Below are 19392 nucleotides of genomic sequence, written 5' to 3' on the forward strand. Positions count from 1 at the left end.
GTTTATCGCTGTTGGCTTGATAATGATGACACGCGCGCCAAGAATAAATACACAATTGTAAACAATAAACTTGTCGATCAACTCGTGATCTATTCACTAGCGTGACTCACACGCTATTTGCTTTAACTTAAGAAGATCATGGAAAATTGAAATGGAAAGATATTTTCTGATACAGTAAAATTATATATATGTACAATGTATGTATTTCTACTTGTAAAGTTATATTACAGAGAACGATATTATATAACTGAACAAACATGTATAATCTCGAACAACTCGAGAACGGCATATGCGCACTGACATCAGTTGGATTGCGCTTTGATTGATAAATACATTTTGTTCTTGATAGTTTGCTTGGTGGGATTTATCTTTTTCAATATTTGAGTCATAATGTTGACAAGTTGCTCGGATGTGAGACCAGTTTTCTTGGATTTGAACTTTTGCAGCAATTCGGTTGTTGTCATAGGCTTGCGCATTAAATACCGCCTCACTGCATCCTCCGTGATTCCCGATTCGCTGAAAAATATAAAATATTAAAATTATAATAATCGTAATAAAAGTATAATTGTTATTGCATGCTTATATCGTTTAAAATAAAGATAAAGAGAGCTGTACCTCGTTCCCGGTATATATGATGTTACTGGAACTAGATTGAAATTATCGAGTTTTAATTTTTTCGCTTGCGATAAATCTGGAGAACCAGATTGCTTTCTCTTAAAAGAATCCGAGACACCGGACGCTGAAGGTGTCGGTGTTGCAGATCTCGAGCTGTGTGCACTATTGGGCTTCTTATTATCCTTCTCTTTTAACGTTGTATCAGAATCTGATTCCGAATCGCTGGAGAAATCACTGGAAGAATCCTTTCCTGACGCTGATTTCTTCTGATCCTTTTTCTTGGCTTTTTTCTTCTTCTTTTTGTCTTTCCTCTTGTCCATTTCTTTACCAAGTTTATCTTTATCCTAAAATACAAAATATATTAGAAATATAAAACAAAGTAGTTAGTAAATGTACATAATAATATTGATAAATGCTATTGCATTAATTAATGAAATAATTTATATCGTTTAAAGAATGGAAAATGCAACGTGGGTATTATTTATCAATAAATGCTATAACAATATATTACTTTATCATCTTTTTCTTTTCCTTCCTCGTCTTCATCCTTATCTATTTCTCCATCTTTTTTATCTGTCTGTTCCTCCTCATCTTCGTCTTCATCAGACACGAGCAACTTTCTCAAAGCATCTTCTTCTGCCACAGACTTAACTTCCTTCTGTGGTTCTGATTCTGATTCAGAAACAGAAGAATCAGAAATATAATCACATTCTCTTCCTTCCTCATCGCCGTCATCACTTTCCTCAAATGCTTCATCGTCTGAGACATTTTTCTTCTTTTTCTTTTTTTCCAATTGAACTGGAACATTTAATTAAATTACATTTATCTATATACATATAATACATAATTAATATATATTTTCATTATATGAAACTAAATATCTATAATTAAAAATATAATTTCTTGTATTACTTTTGTCTTTCTTTTTCTTTTTTCCATCGTCCTCATCTTCAGATCCTTTCTTCTCATCTTCATTGCTGCCTGATTCATCATTTTCCCATTCCTCCATTTCTGATATTTGTAGTTCCTTCTCCTTTTTACTGGGTCTCTTGCCTTTACCACCTTCTGCTAGCTCCTCTTCATCTCCACCATCCTCATCATTTCTCAATCTCTTTCGTAACATTAGTGTGAAATAATTAATTACTTTGTTCCTACGACTGAATTCCTGCTCTGCCTCTTCGGCACTGAGAGACTTGTATCTCTGGATTGGTTGAAAGTTATACCTATGAAAGTTTGACTTTTGAATATTCACCAACAAATAATATATGCAATCAACAATATAAAGCCTACCATTCATGTAAAGGAAAAGCTTCTATAGCACCATCAGCAGCATGCGTAAAGACGTAATATGCAGCATTTTCACTGATTCCTCCTTCCCGAATACCTTTGAATTTCTTTCCAGTTTTTCCTCCTGATTTTAAAATCCATGGTTGATCCTCCGGTTTATATTTCCTACTGGTAATACCATATTTCTTTCTTCTAGCTTCTTCTCTAGCATCACGTCCAAATTCAGATCCAGCACCAAACTTTGGCATTTCTTCTTCGATACCTTTGTACTCTTTCATATTGTTCTCCCGTTCCATTTTTACTTGGGACCATTTCGAAAAATCTACATTCAGTGTTGCATTGAATCTCATGACATTGTGCTTCTTCTTGCTATTTCTAAAAGAATCCATAAATGAAAACAAATATTTTATCATAATGATTTAAATGTAGAAACACAGGTATTAGGTATTAACAATACTAACTTTGGTACTCTAATACTAAATTCCTGCACGGATGGTGCAACTGAAGACTAAAAAGAAGCATAATAATACATATAATATCACTGTAAAAGTGAAATAATTCTTATTCTAAAATAATAATGTACGTTTTTCTTCCAAACAGTAACAATTACAGTAACATAATTTACTTTACTGTGTTGCAGCTATCTATTAAACTTACCTTTGAAACTGCATTTGAATTCATTATTGTAATTTAATAAAAACTTTATGATTTAACTGCATTTACGATTTAAATGAACGTATTTCTGATTTCTATAATTAACCCCAATATTAACTCCAATATTAATCCCAACAAAATCTACAAACATCTGCTCGCAAATAATAAAATAATTGCTGTGCTCCAAATTTACTGCCAATCAGTGTTGCCGACTCGTTGAGAACACTACAAAAAAGGAAGAATCAGCTGTTTCTCCAGGAAGAAAGATTAAGGAGACTCCCAGTTTTGTTCTGTGATTAATCTTCCTTCCTGATGAAGAATAATCCTGACGAAGATTAATCGCAGAAAAAAATCGCCTTTACGGGGTTAAGTTACATTTAACGTTCGTGACACTAACTGTTTTCCAGCTAGGACACAAAGACGTTACACTGTGTTCTACTGTGTAAAGTATTTGTTGGAATGCAGTTTAGTTTCATAGTGTAACACCGGAATGCATTGCAGTCTTCCATTCTATTCTCATAATTGACAATTTAGCGTATCAATAATAAAGTTGATTCTTATTTAGGTTTAAGTTATAATTTTTTCAGAATTGACGATTTTTAAGAATCTTATTGCAAAATGAGTATCGACTACCAAATAACTTTTTGAAAAATTGATAACATTGACATATTTTATACGCTCGTACTTAGTTTCTTACTGTGTCGAACAATGTAACATTCCATCATAGCTGAAACACTTTGTGTAAGACACAATGTTACACTGAGTGCATTCAGAATGACAACCGTTCACTGAGCGCTCAGTGAGCTCTTTTATCTGATTGGTCTATATTTTAAGATCTAATGGAATATGCCAATCAGATAAATGCACCCACTGTGTCACCTGTGGTCGTTGTTGGAAAACATCCACTTCCTACGGCGCATTCATTATTCGCAAACGACAGGACTACCAAGTTCACAAGCGCCGCGAGTGTTAAGAATCGAAACTTAACTCGAACGAGTAAAATCGATCTCCACTTTTATTGGGTCATCTAAAAAGTATCCGCGGTTTTTTGTCACTAGATGGTATTGATGGTCAACACATCTATAATATTAGGCGCAGCACAAATTTTTGCATAATGCATAAGCGAATCAACTAATTAGAATCTTTCCTTTCCTCCAATTCCATAGAGAAAAAGAATTTCGATTGGTTGATTCCCTTAGAACCGGAATCAGACTACGCATTGAAGAATAAGATTGAAGATTGAAAAATAGAACAAAAGGAGTCAAAATTTCTTTGTCCTCATTGGTGAAATTTCAATCTTTAATTTTTAATCTCAATCTTAGGTAAAATTTCTTCAGGTAAAATTTATCAAAAGGTGGAATAACCGGCCCTAAGAAAGTTTTCTTTCCTGTGTTCCTTTAAAGAATGAAATGACTGTGATTGGCCAGTTTCTAAATACGGATTTATTAAATCTGATGGATGTTGGGTAAACGTAGTTATAAATCTAACCAATCACATTCAATCACTTGGTGAGTAGACTAGCAGTCACAGCCATTATGATTGGTTCATTATAGATCGGTAGTTAAAAATCAGTAATCAAGAGTCCGATCGATTTGCAGAGTTTGGTATCGATAGTCTGATATGAGTTTTATTTATATTTTTACGTGAACGGTGAGTCGCGATAAGTCATGTGGTGATTGATATTGAGATTTCTAGTATATATTTTACTAATAAAAACTAGACATAAAAGAAGTCAATGAGGCAATGATTGAAACAACGAGAGGGTGCTAATTCTCCAATTTTCTAATTTGCCGAGAAAGATTGCGAAAAAAAAAAAAATTAAAACGAAGGAGTGGAACTTTGCCAAATCCGTAGCCATCGATGACGACAGTACCGGCAATAATTTCGAAGCCACTGCCGGCTGAAGTACTGTGGGTATTTTGCTTCATCATCAGTGATAACTGAGCTGAAATGGTCGCTCACAGCTGGTAATACATTGCGCCCAGAGATTCAGCGAGGGAAAAATAATAATTAATAAGTAAACAGGGATCATCCGACTCTCAATAGGGCCGCTTACGACATTTGCTCCAGGTATGGCGCACCAACTGCTCTTCTCAGCCAGCAGGCTGGAGAGACTAGTCCTGCAATCCGCTCAGAAAGGTTATTTCGACACATTTCAGGTATCATAACCTATTCGCCGCTTCCGTGCACTTCCGTAACCCGTGTATTCGTCACATAATACCACATAACACGTCGCACCAGGACGACCGCTGACGACGTTAATAAATTTTCGTGCAAGAAATGACACGACGAGCGTTATCGTGACGTTAATAATAATCGCCCGCAGTTATTGCGCGAGCGTTATCTGCGTGTCGCGTACTTCAGACGTTCGATTGTACAACCTTCTGCAATCGATGCATTTGCTTATTCCGTCGCAGTTATGATTCGTTTTCTAAGTGTATGTCATATAACGTATTTTTTTTAAAAAGGATACTCTCGTGTACTTATCTTTTTCACTCATTTGTATTACAATCTACCAACTGTCGCAATGAAACACATGATTTACATCAGCTTTGTAATTATTACTTGCGATTTTATAGACGAAATTATGTAATTGAAATATCAAGAATAATGACATAATTCTTGTTATTTTATTTATAAGTCATTAGAATAATAAGCTAAAACATATTTTTTTAGCTGAGACGTCACTTATCACAACTTAAAAATAGTACGACACTATCTGCCATCGAGCAGGTACAGCAAAAGTGGAGATTATTTTGTAAAGAGCCACCGAAAGGATTTGAAAAATTTTTCAAACCAGGTTTATTTCTATATGACTTTCATTCATCTTTTAGTTTTACAGCAAATTGTATATAGGATTTCTAGAGCAATTTTATTACAGGTGAAGGTAAAAATGGTAAAAATGCTTCCAAAAAAGCAGAAGAAACAAGTAAAAAAACTGAAACGACTAAAAAACCTCCTTCATCTTCTTCTACCACTACATCGTCGTCTGGTTCCAAAGAGCCTAGTTTCCAATGGATATCTAAGATCTTTGGAAACAGCTCTCAAGGAGGTAAATCGTTCGAAGGTGGTGATAAGGAAAAAACATTAATGATTTTGGTTGCACTTGGAGTAAGTGGTGTAATTGCATTACTGCTTACTCAGGACTTTAATCTGAAAGAGATTACATGGAGAGAATTTATATATAAGTAAGTAAATTTTATTACCAATAATTATGCAAGGGTGATTTAAATATTAACAGGACTCGTTATTTGTAAATACAAATCAATATTGATAGATATATTTACACTAACAGGTAGAAGTATCTGCCCTATATATATAAAATTAAAATAATTTATGCTTATAATTATGTAATTATATTTTTGTTTTTCAGTTATCTAAATAAAGGTCTTGTCGAAAAGTTAGAAGTAATAAATAAAAAATGGGTGCGTGTGAAGCTTTTACCTGGGTATACCGTCGATGGTTCTGTAAGTTCTTAATTGCAAGATTAGTGATAGAGTTTACTTACTTTTTAATTTCATATTGGTACTTTATTATCTTATTAATGTTTTTTATAGGATACACTATGGTTTAATATTGGAAGTACAGATACTTTTGAAAGAAATTTAGAAAATGCACAAATAGAATTAAACATGGGACCTGAGAATTATATTCCTGTGGTCTACAAAAATGAAGTAGAAAGTTCAAACCTTCTATCATATGTTCCACAGATTATTATGTGGGGTGAGTAATTAATTATTAATCTTATAAACTATTATAATTGTCAATCTATTGTGCGTGTTTTTTTTGTGGCTATCATTAAAATATATTTTAGGGTTCCTCATTTTCTTAATACGAAGATCAGCGGAAGTAATGTCAGGTAAAGGAGGTAAAAGGGGTGGACTTTTTGGTCAAGTAATGGAATCGACTGCGAAATTAATAAATTCGAAAGATATTGGGGTACGATTTAAGTGAGTAATACATACGTATAAGCACATATTTTTATATTTAATGCATGCAATTCTTGATTAGTAAATTGTATATTGCTCGACACTAGAGATGTAGCTGGATGTGAAGAAGCTAAAATCGAAATCATGGAATTTGTAAATTTCCTAAAGAATCCGCAACAATATATAGATCTTGGAGCTAAGATACCAAAGGGTGCTATGCTAACAGGTAACTAAAGTTTATGTGAAAATATATTGTATAAAATATATATTATTCATTAGATGTATATTTTTTGATTCAACTCTAACCAAACTCTAATATATCGATCGAATTTAAAGATGTTATACGTGCTGTACATACATGTCGTATTTTTTATAGGGCCGCCTGGTACTGGTAAAACTTTGTTAGCTAAAGCTACAGCTGGTGAAGCGAACGTACCCTTTATTACAGTATCAGGTTCGGAATTCTTGGAGATGTTTGTGGGTGTCGGTCCTTCCAGAGTTCGCGATATGTTTTCTATGGCACGAAAACATGCACCATGTATATTATTTATTGATGAAATCGATGCAGTTGGACGAAAAAGAGGAGGTCGGAATTTTGGCGGACATTCTGAGCAAGAAAATACATTGAATCAGCTCTTGGTAGAAATGGATGGTACATCGTAGTTTTGAACATGAAAAGATTGAAAATTATCAAATAATCTAACATTTTGATTAAATTTTCTTTAAGGATTTAACACGACGACCAATGTGGTTGTATTAGCGGCGACTAATAGGATAGACATTCTAGACAAAGCATTATTAAGACCTGGTAGATTTGATAGACAAATATTTGTTCCTGCTCCAGATATCAAAGGACGAGCATCTATTTTCAAAGTGCATTTAGCTCCTTTGAAAACGAAATTAGATAAAGATGAATTAGCACGAAAAATGGCATCTTTGACTCCTGGATTTACAGGTATATAATGAAAATTTTTGAAATATAATGGCAAATAAAATATTTTATATTCAATGAAAATTAGAAGAAATCTATCGTAATATTGCAACATTTTTAGGAGCAGATATTGCAAATGTTTGCAATGAAGCAGCTCTAATTGCGGCAAGAGACTTGAATGATAACATTCAACTTAAAAACTTCGAGCAAGCTATTGAGAGAGTAATTGCTGGCCTGGAAAAGAAGACTAAAGTGTTACAACCAGAGGAGAAGAAGACAGTTGCATACCATGAGGCTGGTCATGCGATAACCGGCTGGTTTTTAGAACATGCAGATCCACTTTTAAAAGTTACTATATCTTATTTATATTTCACAATAGACAGTACAATTTTTTGTACTACTTGTATTGATTCCCTTAGGTATCCATTATTCCACGTGGTAAAGGATTAGGATATGCTCAGTACTTGCCACGTGAGCTATATCTTTACACAAAGGAACAGTTATTCGATAGGATGTGCATGATGCTCGGTGGACGAGCATCGGAAGAAATCTTTTTCGGCCGCATTACTACAGGCGCTCAAGATGACTTACAGAAGGTATTATCACGATTATGTAAAACAATAAAACACAAATGACTATATAAAAACAATAAAACACATGGTGTAATTCCTGTATCTTTTGCTTGACAAACGATTTCAACACTGTGTCATTAGCACCTATACAATATTTTTACTTTTCTATATTTCGATATTTCTTTTCATTAAATTCCTTTCTGTAATTTTTAAGATTACAAAAGTTGCGTATGCACAAATTACGCAATACGGTATGAACGAGAAGATTGGAAATGTTAGTTTTGAAATGCCGAATACAGGAGAGTTGGTCTTTGATAAACCGTATTCGGAATATACTGCGCAACTTATTGATAACGAGGTTCGAGATTTGATTGAAAAGGCACATAAGCGGACGCTAGCTCTCTTGAACGAGCATAAAGAAGATGTAATCAAGGTAATTATGATTTTATCATTTAATACTAGAACTGCCGAAAAACGAGACACTTTCCTAGAACTGGCGAAAGGCGCCAGTTTCTTGCTTTTCTTTAATGAAACGTTATTTTTATACTATTTGCATTAATTAAGATTGTATTAATTTTAATATGCTATAATTGGATAATAAAATTTTATTGTACTTAATTTTATTGCATGCAATTCAATAATAGTTTCGCCATTCGCGCATAGTTTTATTTTTCACGCATATCACTCTTCTTCGTTGCTATGCAAGTAAATATTCGCTTTCGAAGCGAAAAAATTGTCGAAATTGTAAAAGATAAAAAAAATGTTTTCAATAAAGTTATAAATAATTTCAGAAAAGAATACTTTATAATAACGGTAAATATTTTCTTGTTTAATACGCAATCTTTAATCATACACTCTCTCACACGCACACACACACGCACACGCGCACACACACACACACACACGCACACACACACACAATTACTATACAATATTTCTAAAAAAAACATTCAACTATTAGTGAAAAATTTTTTTCTATTTCTTATAATTTCGATGATATTCACTGCGAAAGGAATTGATTTTGGAAAACCAATTGATTTTGAAAAACCAATTTTTGTCGAAGGAGTGTTTTACTCCCTAAAAGTACGTATGAGCACGTATAAAAAAAATGTGTTCCTTATTTTGGTCTAGATGACATAGTATGAATTTTTCAAAATCAGAAAAACACTTCTGTTTGTTTTATTGCAAGTACCATATTAGTGGCTTCGACCATCAACTAAGGTAAAAATAGAAATAAAGTGTTTAAACATGAATAAAATTGATTAATTAATTTTTATAAATCAAACTTTTAAAATGATAAAAATTTCTTAAAAAAATCCTTTAATCAGTACAAAAATTTACATAGAAGTTAATAACAATTTTTAACAGCAGAGCGAAAATGACATCATCGACGGTTCTAATGTTAAATAATTTTATCAAAATGAAGATTGAAATATAATTTCGCTTAATTTCAGGTCGCTGAACGATTGTTAAAACAGGAGATTTTAAGTAGGGATGACATGATCGAATTACTTGGACCTCGGCCTTTCCGTGAAAAATCCACTTATGAAGAATTTGTCGAAGGCACAGGTTCTTTTGAAGAGGATACTTCGTTACCGGAAGGTTTGAAGGAATGGAATGTGCAAAAGGGAGAATCTTCCGAGGACAGTAGTAAAAAGAACAAAGCATCAGAAGCGCAAACTTCTAAAGCGGCCTCCACCGACAAACAACCGCAGCAACGACTGTAATTGTAATATTTTAGTCTCACAAATGCTTTGTATTATAGTTTGAAATACATATATTATAATAAGTTTACGATTGTTCAACAGTATATTTTCAGCTGTATCAGCTGTTGTAATCACTGTACGCGTTAAAGTTGTCAGATTTAGCGTGTATCACTTGTAATGTTTTCATGTAATTAAATTTAAATTGTACTCTAATTTTTTTAATCTCGTCTCAAATCCGCTTTCACCTTCGTCGACTGAAAATAATTATATATGGAGTAATTGTACGAAATAATACTCGCGAAACTTAGAAACCTTAAGATTTTTCTTGTGTTTTTTTCAATAAACTGCTAATATTTCATTAATTTTTAGATGATTATTAAAGATATGTTTTTATTTGACATTATGTTATATAATCTTTTTTTCTCTCTCTTTGGAACTAAAAGGCGGGCAAGCAGATAAGATATTTGAAACAATGATATTTGCAAATTTAATATTTACCTTAATCTTTGGATTTGGATATTTATTGATTTTCACATTTCTCTGAAAAAAAGGATGGTATATTTTTTCAAAGGATAAATTCGGGAATTACAAAATGCGGGATGAAGTAAATGTTTTAACATGCATATTTAAGGTTTAATTTATTGATAAGAAACATGTCAGTAACACGATCGGCTTTTGCATTACATTACTGGGTACGAATTAATTTATGTGTGACGTGTGCTGTTTATTGCACACCGCTGTAAATATTATGTAAAATTGCTTTCGTCGACGTCGCAGCGACGGAGTGCCGGCTTGCACTACGAAAAATTTGTAAAGATATCCGTCGCTATTTTATTCGCGTGGTTCACACGTATGTTGGTCATGAATGTATTTGTTGTCGCCTTTCGTAAAACGCTTTATCCTCACCCTTACAATCCGAGTCATTTTCTCACGTTCTTCTGCATTCTTTCGCGAATCAGCATCTGATGTATGAAATACCGAATGTGTGACGAGTCAGTTTGAGAGTTTTAACAAAGTTCAATCGCCATTAATATGTGTGTGTATGTTGTATGTATATACATACATATATACATATACATACATATACACTATATATATATATATATATATATATATATAATATATATGTTGTTTGTGTGTGAGTATATACATGCACGTGTTTATATAACATAATATTCCAAACAACAAATGGAATTTCAAGGACGTCTAAAGTTCTTGAGAAAGATCAGAGCATCTTTTTAGACACGTTTGCTGTTTGGAATACGTGTGACTTTCTTTCAGATATCGAATTCATGTCAGTATATGACGCTGAAATCGATCTTGCTCGTAATAGTACTGAATCTGCGAAGAAACTGCTCGGAGATGTTGAGTACAATGTCTTTCACACATCGAAGGATAATCGTTCTGTGTTATTCCTATTTATAGGTATCGGCGATGTATAGATGCAAGACACAACGTTATAAATGACTAACAAAGTTTGATTTGACATTAAAAAGTACGCGCGACGTGTACAATAGTTCTAGTTTGAAGTTTGGTGTTACATTGTTCCAAAATTGGCAAATTCATCTATATCACCTTTTATTCTTCATTGTGAGTGAATTCTTAGTGGTAGTCCGCCGAGTTTATACACGTGTTGTAGTCGGGTGTTCGAAAAAAATTTATATACATACCTCCCGAATTACAATATCAATTTTGATACTATAACAGAGTATTATCTCGCTGATTTTGCTTTCAATTGGATTTGTCTGCTTTCAATAACTATAGCAATTGCCATCAACAATATATTGACTGATTCTGATATTTATGCATTGAACGATGTCTATCGAAAACATAAAGATTCATGGAATGATCTGAAAAATTGATATTACTCTGGTGAAAAAAATTCTCATAATGAGATAACATTTTTAAGAGAGAGAGAACTCCTATTATATTTTCAATTTATGAAGATTTCTGAAAAAAACACCTTGAAATTTTTTCATATTTTATATGTGTTTTTAGCAAAAATTATTGAATGAAAAATCTTAAAAGTCTTAGAATATTTCAGAATTTAAATATGAAGAATTTTAAAAAAGATATAGATCTTCTTAGTATTTCTGAAACGTGTTTTAATTCATATTAAAAAATCTGAGAAATTTTCTAAAAAAAGTAAAATTATGCAGAATTTTTGAAATTTATACAAAAATTCTGAAAAATTATATGAAGAATTTATAGAAAAATTTTCATCAGAGTCAATATTTTATCACTACACTTTCTTTTACTCGAAAACAGTTCTTGCATTTTACACTAAGCCATTTGTAGCGTGTTTTATTGGAAGAATATTTCGTCTATGCATATTTACTTTAATGCTGCAATCGATTTCTTGCGATGTATTTGCAAACGTGTTACATTGTTCTTATTATTTCTTTTTTTTTTTAAATAAAAAAAAAAAGAGTGATAGCGACTGTCGAAGTAAGCGCTACTATATTTCCATCGAATCATACATCAACAGATCATTGCGTATACTTTTTAAAAATTCCATAAACTTGTTTCTCGTGAATTTGAAAGAAGCAAACTCATTTTTATTTATGATATCAATTTATATATTTCCGCAATAAATTTCTTGTATTTTATTCATTTAAAAGCTTAGAATAGACAGATTGAAGTAAACAACTTTTAATCGTTCCAACTCTGTGTGATAATATTGACACAAATAAAAGCCATTGTGCACGCGATGGCCAGTAATTGTTTTTTCTTTTAAATTTTTTAAGAAATGAAAAGTATACACATTAAAAAACATGTTTTTATGTTAAGACCGGTTCACTCAAGTCTTTATTAAAATTTTGTGTTTAATATTTAACATATCCGAGTGTTAATTTAATATAATGTGATTACGTTATCTGAATATTTTATACGATTAAATCGATATTCAACATTTCTTAATTTATCATAAATGTTAATTTTATTGAAAAAATATGTTTCAACTTTCTTACAAATTGTGTCAATGTTATGTGTTTTATGTCAATTTTTTTACATATAACGTTTGTATTATTTTTTAACATATTCATACGCTTGTGTCAAACTAAAAAATTTGAGTGGATCGTTTGGGACACATGAAATATGTTTGAAATTGAACACAAACTTTCCAATTGTGCAGTATTTTTATATTCATTTTACTTTCTCATTCTTTAAGTGATGGTTCCTGTATGATACATATGACGTAATTAGAAATGTGTCGAGCAAATATCGTTAAGCGTTACAAGCTGCATTGCGATATGGATTATCATATTCGGATGTGAATCGGTGAATGTTTCTCCTCTGTTTTTTTCTTTTCCTCAAATATTTTTCTTTCGGCGTGCATGAATTTGGCACCTGTACAAGATGGCTCCTTCTGAATGACAAAGCATCACGTTGCGAAATTTAAAGGCGATATTTCTATTCTGTTTCTTCCAGTAAGATACGCATATTCGCAAACGAGTATAATTATCTCGAAATTCATCCTGTTAGAAAAAGTCGCGAACAATGTGCTCGAAGTCTCGTTTGTTTTTCGTTCATTTTTAATTGCTTACTGAATTGCTCGTTTTGTTCATCTCATGTTTGTACGAAAAAAAAAAAAAAAAAAAAAATCTCGGATCTGGACTACTTATATCGCGGTTTTGTCCATTCATTTCCAACTACTCTTACCAATTCTCTCTTTTTTTTTTTTAATTTTTTTCCACTACATTTTTCCCCTAAATCTTTGATCCCAAGACAGTGTTAATCTGAAATGGCAATCTTTCCAGCATTTCTACAAAACTATACGATTTATCGAGTAAATATTTATAGATTTCGAAAGTATCATTAACTTAGCACTAATTCACTAATCAAGTATATCGTACAATCACTAAATTATTGCTTTGTCGTACCTTGTATCACACTAATCTAAACCCTATTATTTCCTCTTACGTGTTTTTTCTTTTTCTATCACTCTGTCTCTCTCTCTCTCTCTCTCTCTCATTTTTTTTTAAAAGTCAGGTTTAGCGGTGATCATGCCTGCTTCTTCGTGAAATTCGTGTACATAAGCACGCATTGATGCATACACAAAACATTTTCACGTATATCTTCTTAACGCATTAACATACCGCAACATTTTCACTTCTCCTTCTCTCTTTCTCTCTTTCCTTCCTATAATTAATATAATAAACCCGATAAATGTAATAATCGACGGAATCGACTTGAAATTCTCTCGTTTCATTACGACTGCATTACTTTTACAAACGCGAAACGAAAGAAAAGAAATCTTTCGGCACAAAACTATAATAGTTGACGTAAAAGAAATTTTATCAAATTTTACATCGCATGGAAATGTATCTTATCTTTCTGAAATACACAGCGTCGTATTAATTATAAGATGTGTTTAAACAATGGCGAAATGTCAATCATAGTTAAATCAGGAACGAATAAAAATTATCAGTTCTCGAATTTCAGTGTGATTCGATCGATTAGTACATGTACATATGTTTATGTATATATATATAATGGATGCGCCTTGTCTCTATAAGTATTATATTTATATTTACGTGTACAATGCTTGTCACATTTTCGTTGTTCTCTTTTTATCTTCGATATATTAACATTCAGTTGGTTGAGTGAGTTATTCTCTCTATCGCTTATATATTGACGATTCTTATCACCTCGAAAACGATATATACTACGACTGTTAAATTCACCGCGTGCGCGGCATAGAAATGGTTTAGCAACTTGGTCCTCTTTAATTGGGAGTCATTATATTAATGCGCGTTCACGTTCAGTTCCTTCCTTTATTCATATATTATTGTTGCTTGCTATTTTTCTATTGAGTGCTCCTTTCTTTTTTATTCGACTTAATCGCCCATTATGAAGAAGTTTCAAAGAACAAAGAGATATTAGATTAATACAATTGATTTTGCTTAATATTACTGGCAAGATTAAGAAAAAGGAATGAACGAATGTATTTCGCAATTAAGATACTTAATTTTTATCTGGGTAACATCTGTCGTAAAATTCGCGAAAGAAATTTGTTTTCAAGATAAATAGGTATTCAGTTTTATGAAGCTCTGCGCGATCTTTGGTTATATTAAAAAAAAAAACATACATTTATAGATGCAAAATTATATACACATAATATATATAATTAATATATTTAATTTAATTAATAATATATTTTATTTTAATTATATGTAGATAAAATAATAGTTTTTAATTTTGTGTAATATCATATTTCTAAATGACTCTTTGTCAATTAATTTGACAATTAATTTGTTACTCGAATAAAAATTAATTCATATTTCTAAACGACTCTTTGTCAATTAATTTGACAATTAATTTGTTACTCGAATAAAAATTAATTCAAATAATTAATAAAAATTGATTTATAGAAACGGTGCTATACTCTTTACAATGGAAATATATGCCAAGAATGCATCCGGTTGCAAAGTCATTTGTTTCATTCAGTTCCAAATCCGACATAGGCGAGTCGGACAAGGAACTTTTCCTAGATTGAGAAATGTATGAGGCATAATCGTCCTGGGGCCTGGCTTGAATCATTTGCATATTTAAAAACCATTAAAGCGGTGCTAAAGTCGTTTGTTTTACCGACTAAACGTAATAATTTTTGTACAATGACCTACTTGCTTCTTTCTTTAGATTTAAAAATTCCAAAATTAAAGTATACACATTAAATCGTGTTTGTAAGGTGGAGTGTATACTATAAAAATATGTGAAATTGAGATCATCTTTGCCATTTTTTTCTATGTTTAGAGCTATCAATATTGCGACAATATTTGCTCGATATAAAAGTTTTGCAACCTATACTTACGAAATTGTAGTCTGTAGTACTTCATGAACAAACAACATCGAGTTCTTAAAATTAGATTTAGACACTTGACGCTGCAAAATTACACGAGAATTTATGCGTATGTGTGTATATAATGATGTGTGACACAAATAAATCGTATGTATATAAGTTCTATTGAGTCGATAAAACAGACAACTTTAGAATCCCTTTAATGACTGCTCGCTTATTATTTCATGTTTATGAGTATCAGTTTTGCGACTTGTAATCTCACTCTTTTGATGATTCATCCCCGTTACAATAGAGTGTCTTCTTCTCGCCTTTACAGAATAATTCTCGTTGAGTATATCGCACCGATCAATGTGTCGAATTTATGGCAAGATTTCGCTAAAACTTTTTAGTCACTGTTACAGTGAAGAAAGAAAATCATCAGCGCTTAATTTCAAACGGAAATGAAATCGAATAATTTCGATATCATTCATTTGTTTATTTTAATCAATTAATTTTTACTAATTACTTTTATGGGAATAATGTAAAACGAGTAACAAATATTTATTTATCGACGTAAATAGATAGTAAGTGAAAATAATTTTAAAAATATACGAGGGTTTACTGCATAAAACGAGAAATTGCACATTCCGACAACGAAAGCAGAGCACATGCTATCACACTTTGTTGCATCGGCAAGTTTCAAGTTGAAAAACTATTTTATTATACGCAAAGTGCGCGAAATCGTACCACGAAGCATCGTTTCGCTTCTTGTCGCCCTTCTTGTTCGCAGTACTAAAACTACTGTAAACTGTTCATGTATCCCCTGACGGAACTCGCTTGGGATTCAACTAGGACAATCATGGACTATGTGAATATCCTCCTTCATTCCTCCTTTCCTATTATTGACTACCGTTACGAGTTACATTATTAGATTCGATTGACTGTCGAGTATTGTAATACAGTATAAGAGACAAATGTCTACAGTTAATCTGAAATATTATGAAAAACGTGGTCGAGTTGCAGAACTACGTGAGTTTCGTGATTTTTTTTCGTATAGATAGAGATGTACTTTCTTCTGCAAGACGACTTGTAAAGCATATTTCGTATAGTCGAGGCACGAAATATAAGAACAAAATATAAGTATTTTTTTTTTTTTAAACGAGTCCAGCAAAAATAGATTGTATTCGTTTACGAGATACTCATAATTTAACTTTTGTGAAATTATGTCATCTCAGATATATACTATAATTAGTACGATAAACGATAAACACGTATCGATGTATTCTGTTTTTAATATACTTACACATGTAACGTGTGTGTTAAAAACAAAAACAAAAATTGATTTACGTCTTTCAACCCGGTTACTTTATGCTTTCACATTCCGCGTCCTAATTTCGTTGCTGCTTGCAGTTATTATTTTATTGCATTGGCGACGTTGCATTTTATTCCGTGCTTCTCATATCTTATTTTTACATTTCAATGCATCTCGACGTTATTTGCCCGTCGCACATTCCCGAGAGGAAGAGAAAATGAGTCGTAAGTAGGAGACTTCCGGAAAAACGTCGATCTCCCCTCCCGTTCGTTTTATCACCTCGATTTTACGGTGGCGTTACGAAAAAACGATCGAGGAGTCTATATGCATTACTCCCCTTAGTGTGTTAATACGTTTGGAAAAAAAAACTAACTAAAAGCTCTCTTTCTCTCTAACGTTTAATCGGGCGTTTAATCTTGTTAATCATAAGTGTACGTCAAACCGCGTATTACGTCAATTAATTGAATACAATCAAACCGTTCCGTTATATCTTACACAGTCGTTCGTAAAATTTCTCGTATTAAAATATCTCTAAGTTATATTAAAAACGCTTTAGACGGTACAGGGGGAGAAAGTAAGGTAAAATATACGATGAGAAAGAATAAGCATCACTTCCTCTTCACTTATACATGCGACCGCCTTAGGCAACTAAGATAAAAAGGATGTAATTCAAGCGCAACTTGTTGACTAGATCGTAAGTACTTTTTCTTCTCCCCTTAATTCCACCCTCCTGTTCCATTTTTTTTTTTTAGTCATATTCTTTGGTACGATGTTGTGGATTGCACTGTTCTATAAAATACACTCGCGTGCGATCCACTTTTTTCATTCTTCTTGATTTGAATTCGAAGCTTTCACGCAAAAATATCTTCCAAGCAATAGTATTATTTTTTCTTCGATACATCCAATTTTAATATATTATATATACAAAAAACATTTTATTATATTTCTTTAAAAGATAAAGGACTTGTATCTTCTCATAGCCGATGTTATATGACTAGATATAACGAATCGATCTGAATTACGAAATAACTAAATTGAACAATAATTTACTGTTAGATCGATTCGATTTCTTAAGATCTACACGCATAAATAATACATACATATAATACATATATAACGCAATAAAAAATTGATTTATAAAGCTTTGTTTGTAGGAACTTGGATAACAATGCAACGTGCAATAAGAAAAGAATTCATTAAGAAAATAATCTCGCAACTTTGTCACATTTTTAAATACTAAGAGAGAACTCAAGATAAAAGTAGTTAATAAATATCTTAGAAATGATAAAAAAAATCTCTAGGAACGTTTGTAAACACTTGCGCTACTTTTATCGGGTTAAAGGGATCGCGATACTTTTTGCCGATTCCGTTCTCGACGCGATTTTCCGCAGGTCGGGAAAGAAGCATTGATAAATTTGGATGAAACGTTGCAATTGACCGCGATCTTGTTCGCGCTTTTAACAACCGAGGAAATGATGTGTTCCATAATTCAGGGGAGCAGTACGTCCGACCCTTTTGCCACCGAATGGTCATTTCTGCATTCAACAGGTGGCCCAGTTTACGTGAAATGTTGATGAAAACTTTCCGCGAGCATCCGCGTGCGTTACGTTAAGAATTCTGACGAAAATCGCATAAGAACACATTTAAATGCGCAGGAGATCTTGCTCTGCGGTGCGGGAGTTACATTCGAAATATCCTTAAACTAAATGTAAAATATAAAGTGATAATTCAGCTACAGTCTACATGTATCACAAATTTCTAATTTCAGTTATGCTTCGAGTGATTGTTCCTCTGATAAATGAAATTAGTTCTGATAAGTGGAAATATTTTTTTTACAAACAGCGTCTCTTTCTCTCGGAAGAGGATAACGAGCGAATTTTTATCATCGAGCTAAGATAGATGAAAAAAGTGGTCTCTTATAAGCTGCGTAAGAGAAATATTGTATATATTGCACTACTTCGTCTACGATCGACTTTATCGCTGCTCATTCTGAAAGCATCTCAATTCGTCGTTTTTACGAATTCACGAAATAAGATGCATCTGCCGATGTTATCGTATTGATCTTCAGCAAGAAGACGCCCAAACATATTGAAATATTGATATCACTTTATGTCGAAGTTTCTTCACGGTAGACTTATCTAAAATGACTAGCAAATCAAAATACGGATCTTCTCATCGGTGTGGAAAAGAAATTTCTCTGTGTATTAAAAAGATCTCAATGGGAGATCGTACGAGTATATTTTGAAACATATACTGTTTACGGCTCTTTGGAGAAATCAAGGATGGTGAGAATTTACTGAGAAATTGAAAAGTGTATTTCATGTAAAATTTCATCGAAAAACTTTATTATTTCCCTGGCAACAATTGAAAAACTAACGGCCAGTTTCATCAAATTTAACTTCAGTTTAATTCGATTTTTAAGTAAACCTTATAGTTTTGATGTTGAAGAAAAAACAAAGAATCGCTCAAATTAGCGTCTATAGTTGAAGCAAACTATATAACGTTGACAAAACTGTCCAATAGTGGTACGGTAAGAAAAATAATTAAAAGAAAGAATGCTAAGTACATCCTTAGATTATGTTTGGAGAGCTCGTTATCAGCATTATT

At 32.4% G+C, this 19392-nt stretch overlaps 2 protein-coding genes across 13 annotated transcripts; one reads left to right on the forward strand and one right to left on the reverse strand.

Moving 5' to 3' along the window:
* Positions 1-180: 180 nt before the first annotated feature.
* On the reverse strand, positions 181-3387 carry TfIIFalpha (transcription factor IIFalpha). Of its 7 annotated transcripts, none has more exons than XM_087402485.1 (8): positions 3254-3387; positions 2560-2781; positions 2364-2410; positions 1906-2277; positions 1528-1838; positions 1127-1413; positions 616-959; positions 181-516 (listed from the first exon to the last, which is right to left on the reverse strand). In XM_087402485.1, exons 2-8 carry the CDS (start codon positions 2581-2583, stop codon positions 303-305), a joined length of 1599 nt encoding a protein of 532 aa, XP_087258611.1. In that variant the 5' UTR covers positions 2584-2781; positions 3254-3387; the 3' UTR covers positions 181-302. The 7 variants fall into 7 exon arrangements, with proteins under 7 accessions (XP_087258611.1, XP_011064071.1, XP_087258612.1 ...); XM_011065769.2 differs by having other exon boundaries at positions 3242-3364; XM_087402486.1 differs by having other exon boundaries at positions 3190-3331.
* A 654-nt stretch (positions 3388-4041) lies between these two features.
* On the forward strand, positions 4042-9907 carry Afg3l2 (AFG3 like matrix AAA peptidase subunit 2). 6 transcript variants are annotated; one of them, XM_011065765.2, is made up of 14 exons: positions 4042-4626; positions 4716-4993; positions 5233-5356; positions 5438-5744; positions 5930-6023; positions 6114-6279; positions 6371-6506; positions 6593-6711; positions 6862-7137; positions 7213-7440; positions 7538-7764; positions 7836-8012; positions 8203-8421; positions 9443-9907. In XM_011065765.2, the coding sequence occupies exons 2-14, from the start codon at positions 4976-4978 to the stop codon at positions 9713-9715; spliced, it is 2364 nt and encodes a 787-aa protein (XP_011064067.2). In that variant the 5' UTR covers positions 4042-4626; positions 4716-4975; the 3' UTR covers positions 9716-9907. The 6 variants fall into 6 exon arrangements, with proteins under 6 accessions (XP_011064067.2, XP_087258598.1, XP_087258599.1 ...); XM_087402472.1 differs by lacking the exon at positions 4716-4993 and having other exon boundaries at positions 4042-4206; positions 4277-4715; XM_087402473.1 differs by lacking the exon at positions 4716-4993 and having other exon boundaries at positions 4042-4206; positions 4356-4715.
* The last annotated feature ends 9485 nt before the right edge of the window (positions 9908-19392 follow it).

The sequence above is a fragment of the Acromyrmex echinatior genome, chromosome 2 (genome assembly GCF_024713525.1).
Source record: "Acromyrmex echinatior isolate Ae372 chromosome 2, ASM2471352v2, whole genome shotgun sequence".
Classification (NCBI taxonomy): domain Eukaryota; kingdom Metazoa; phylum Arthropoda; class Insecta; order Hymenoptera; family Formicidae; genus Acromyrmex; species Acromyrmex echinatior.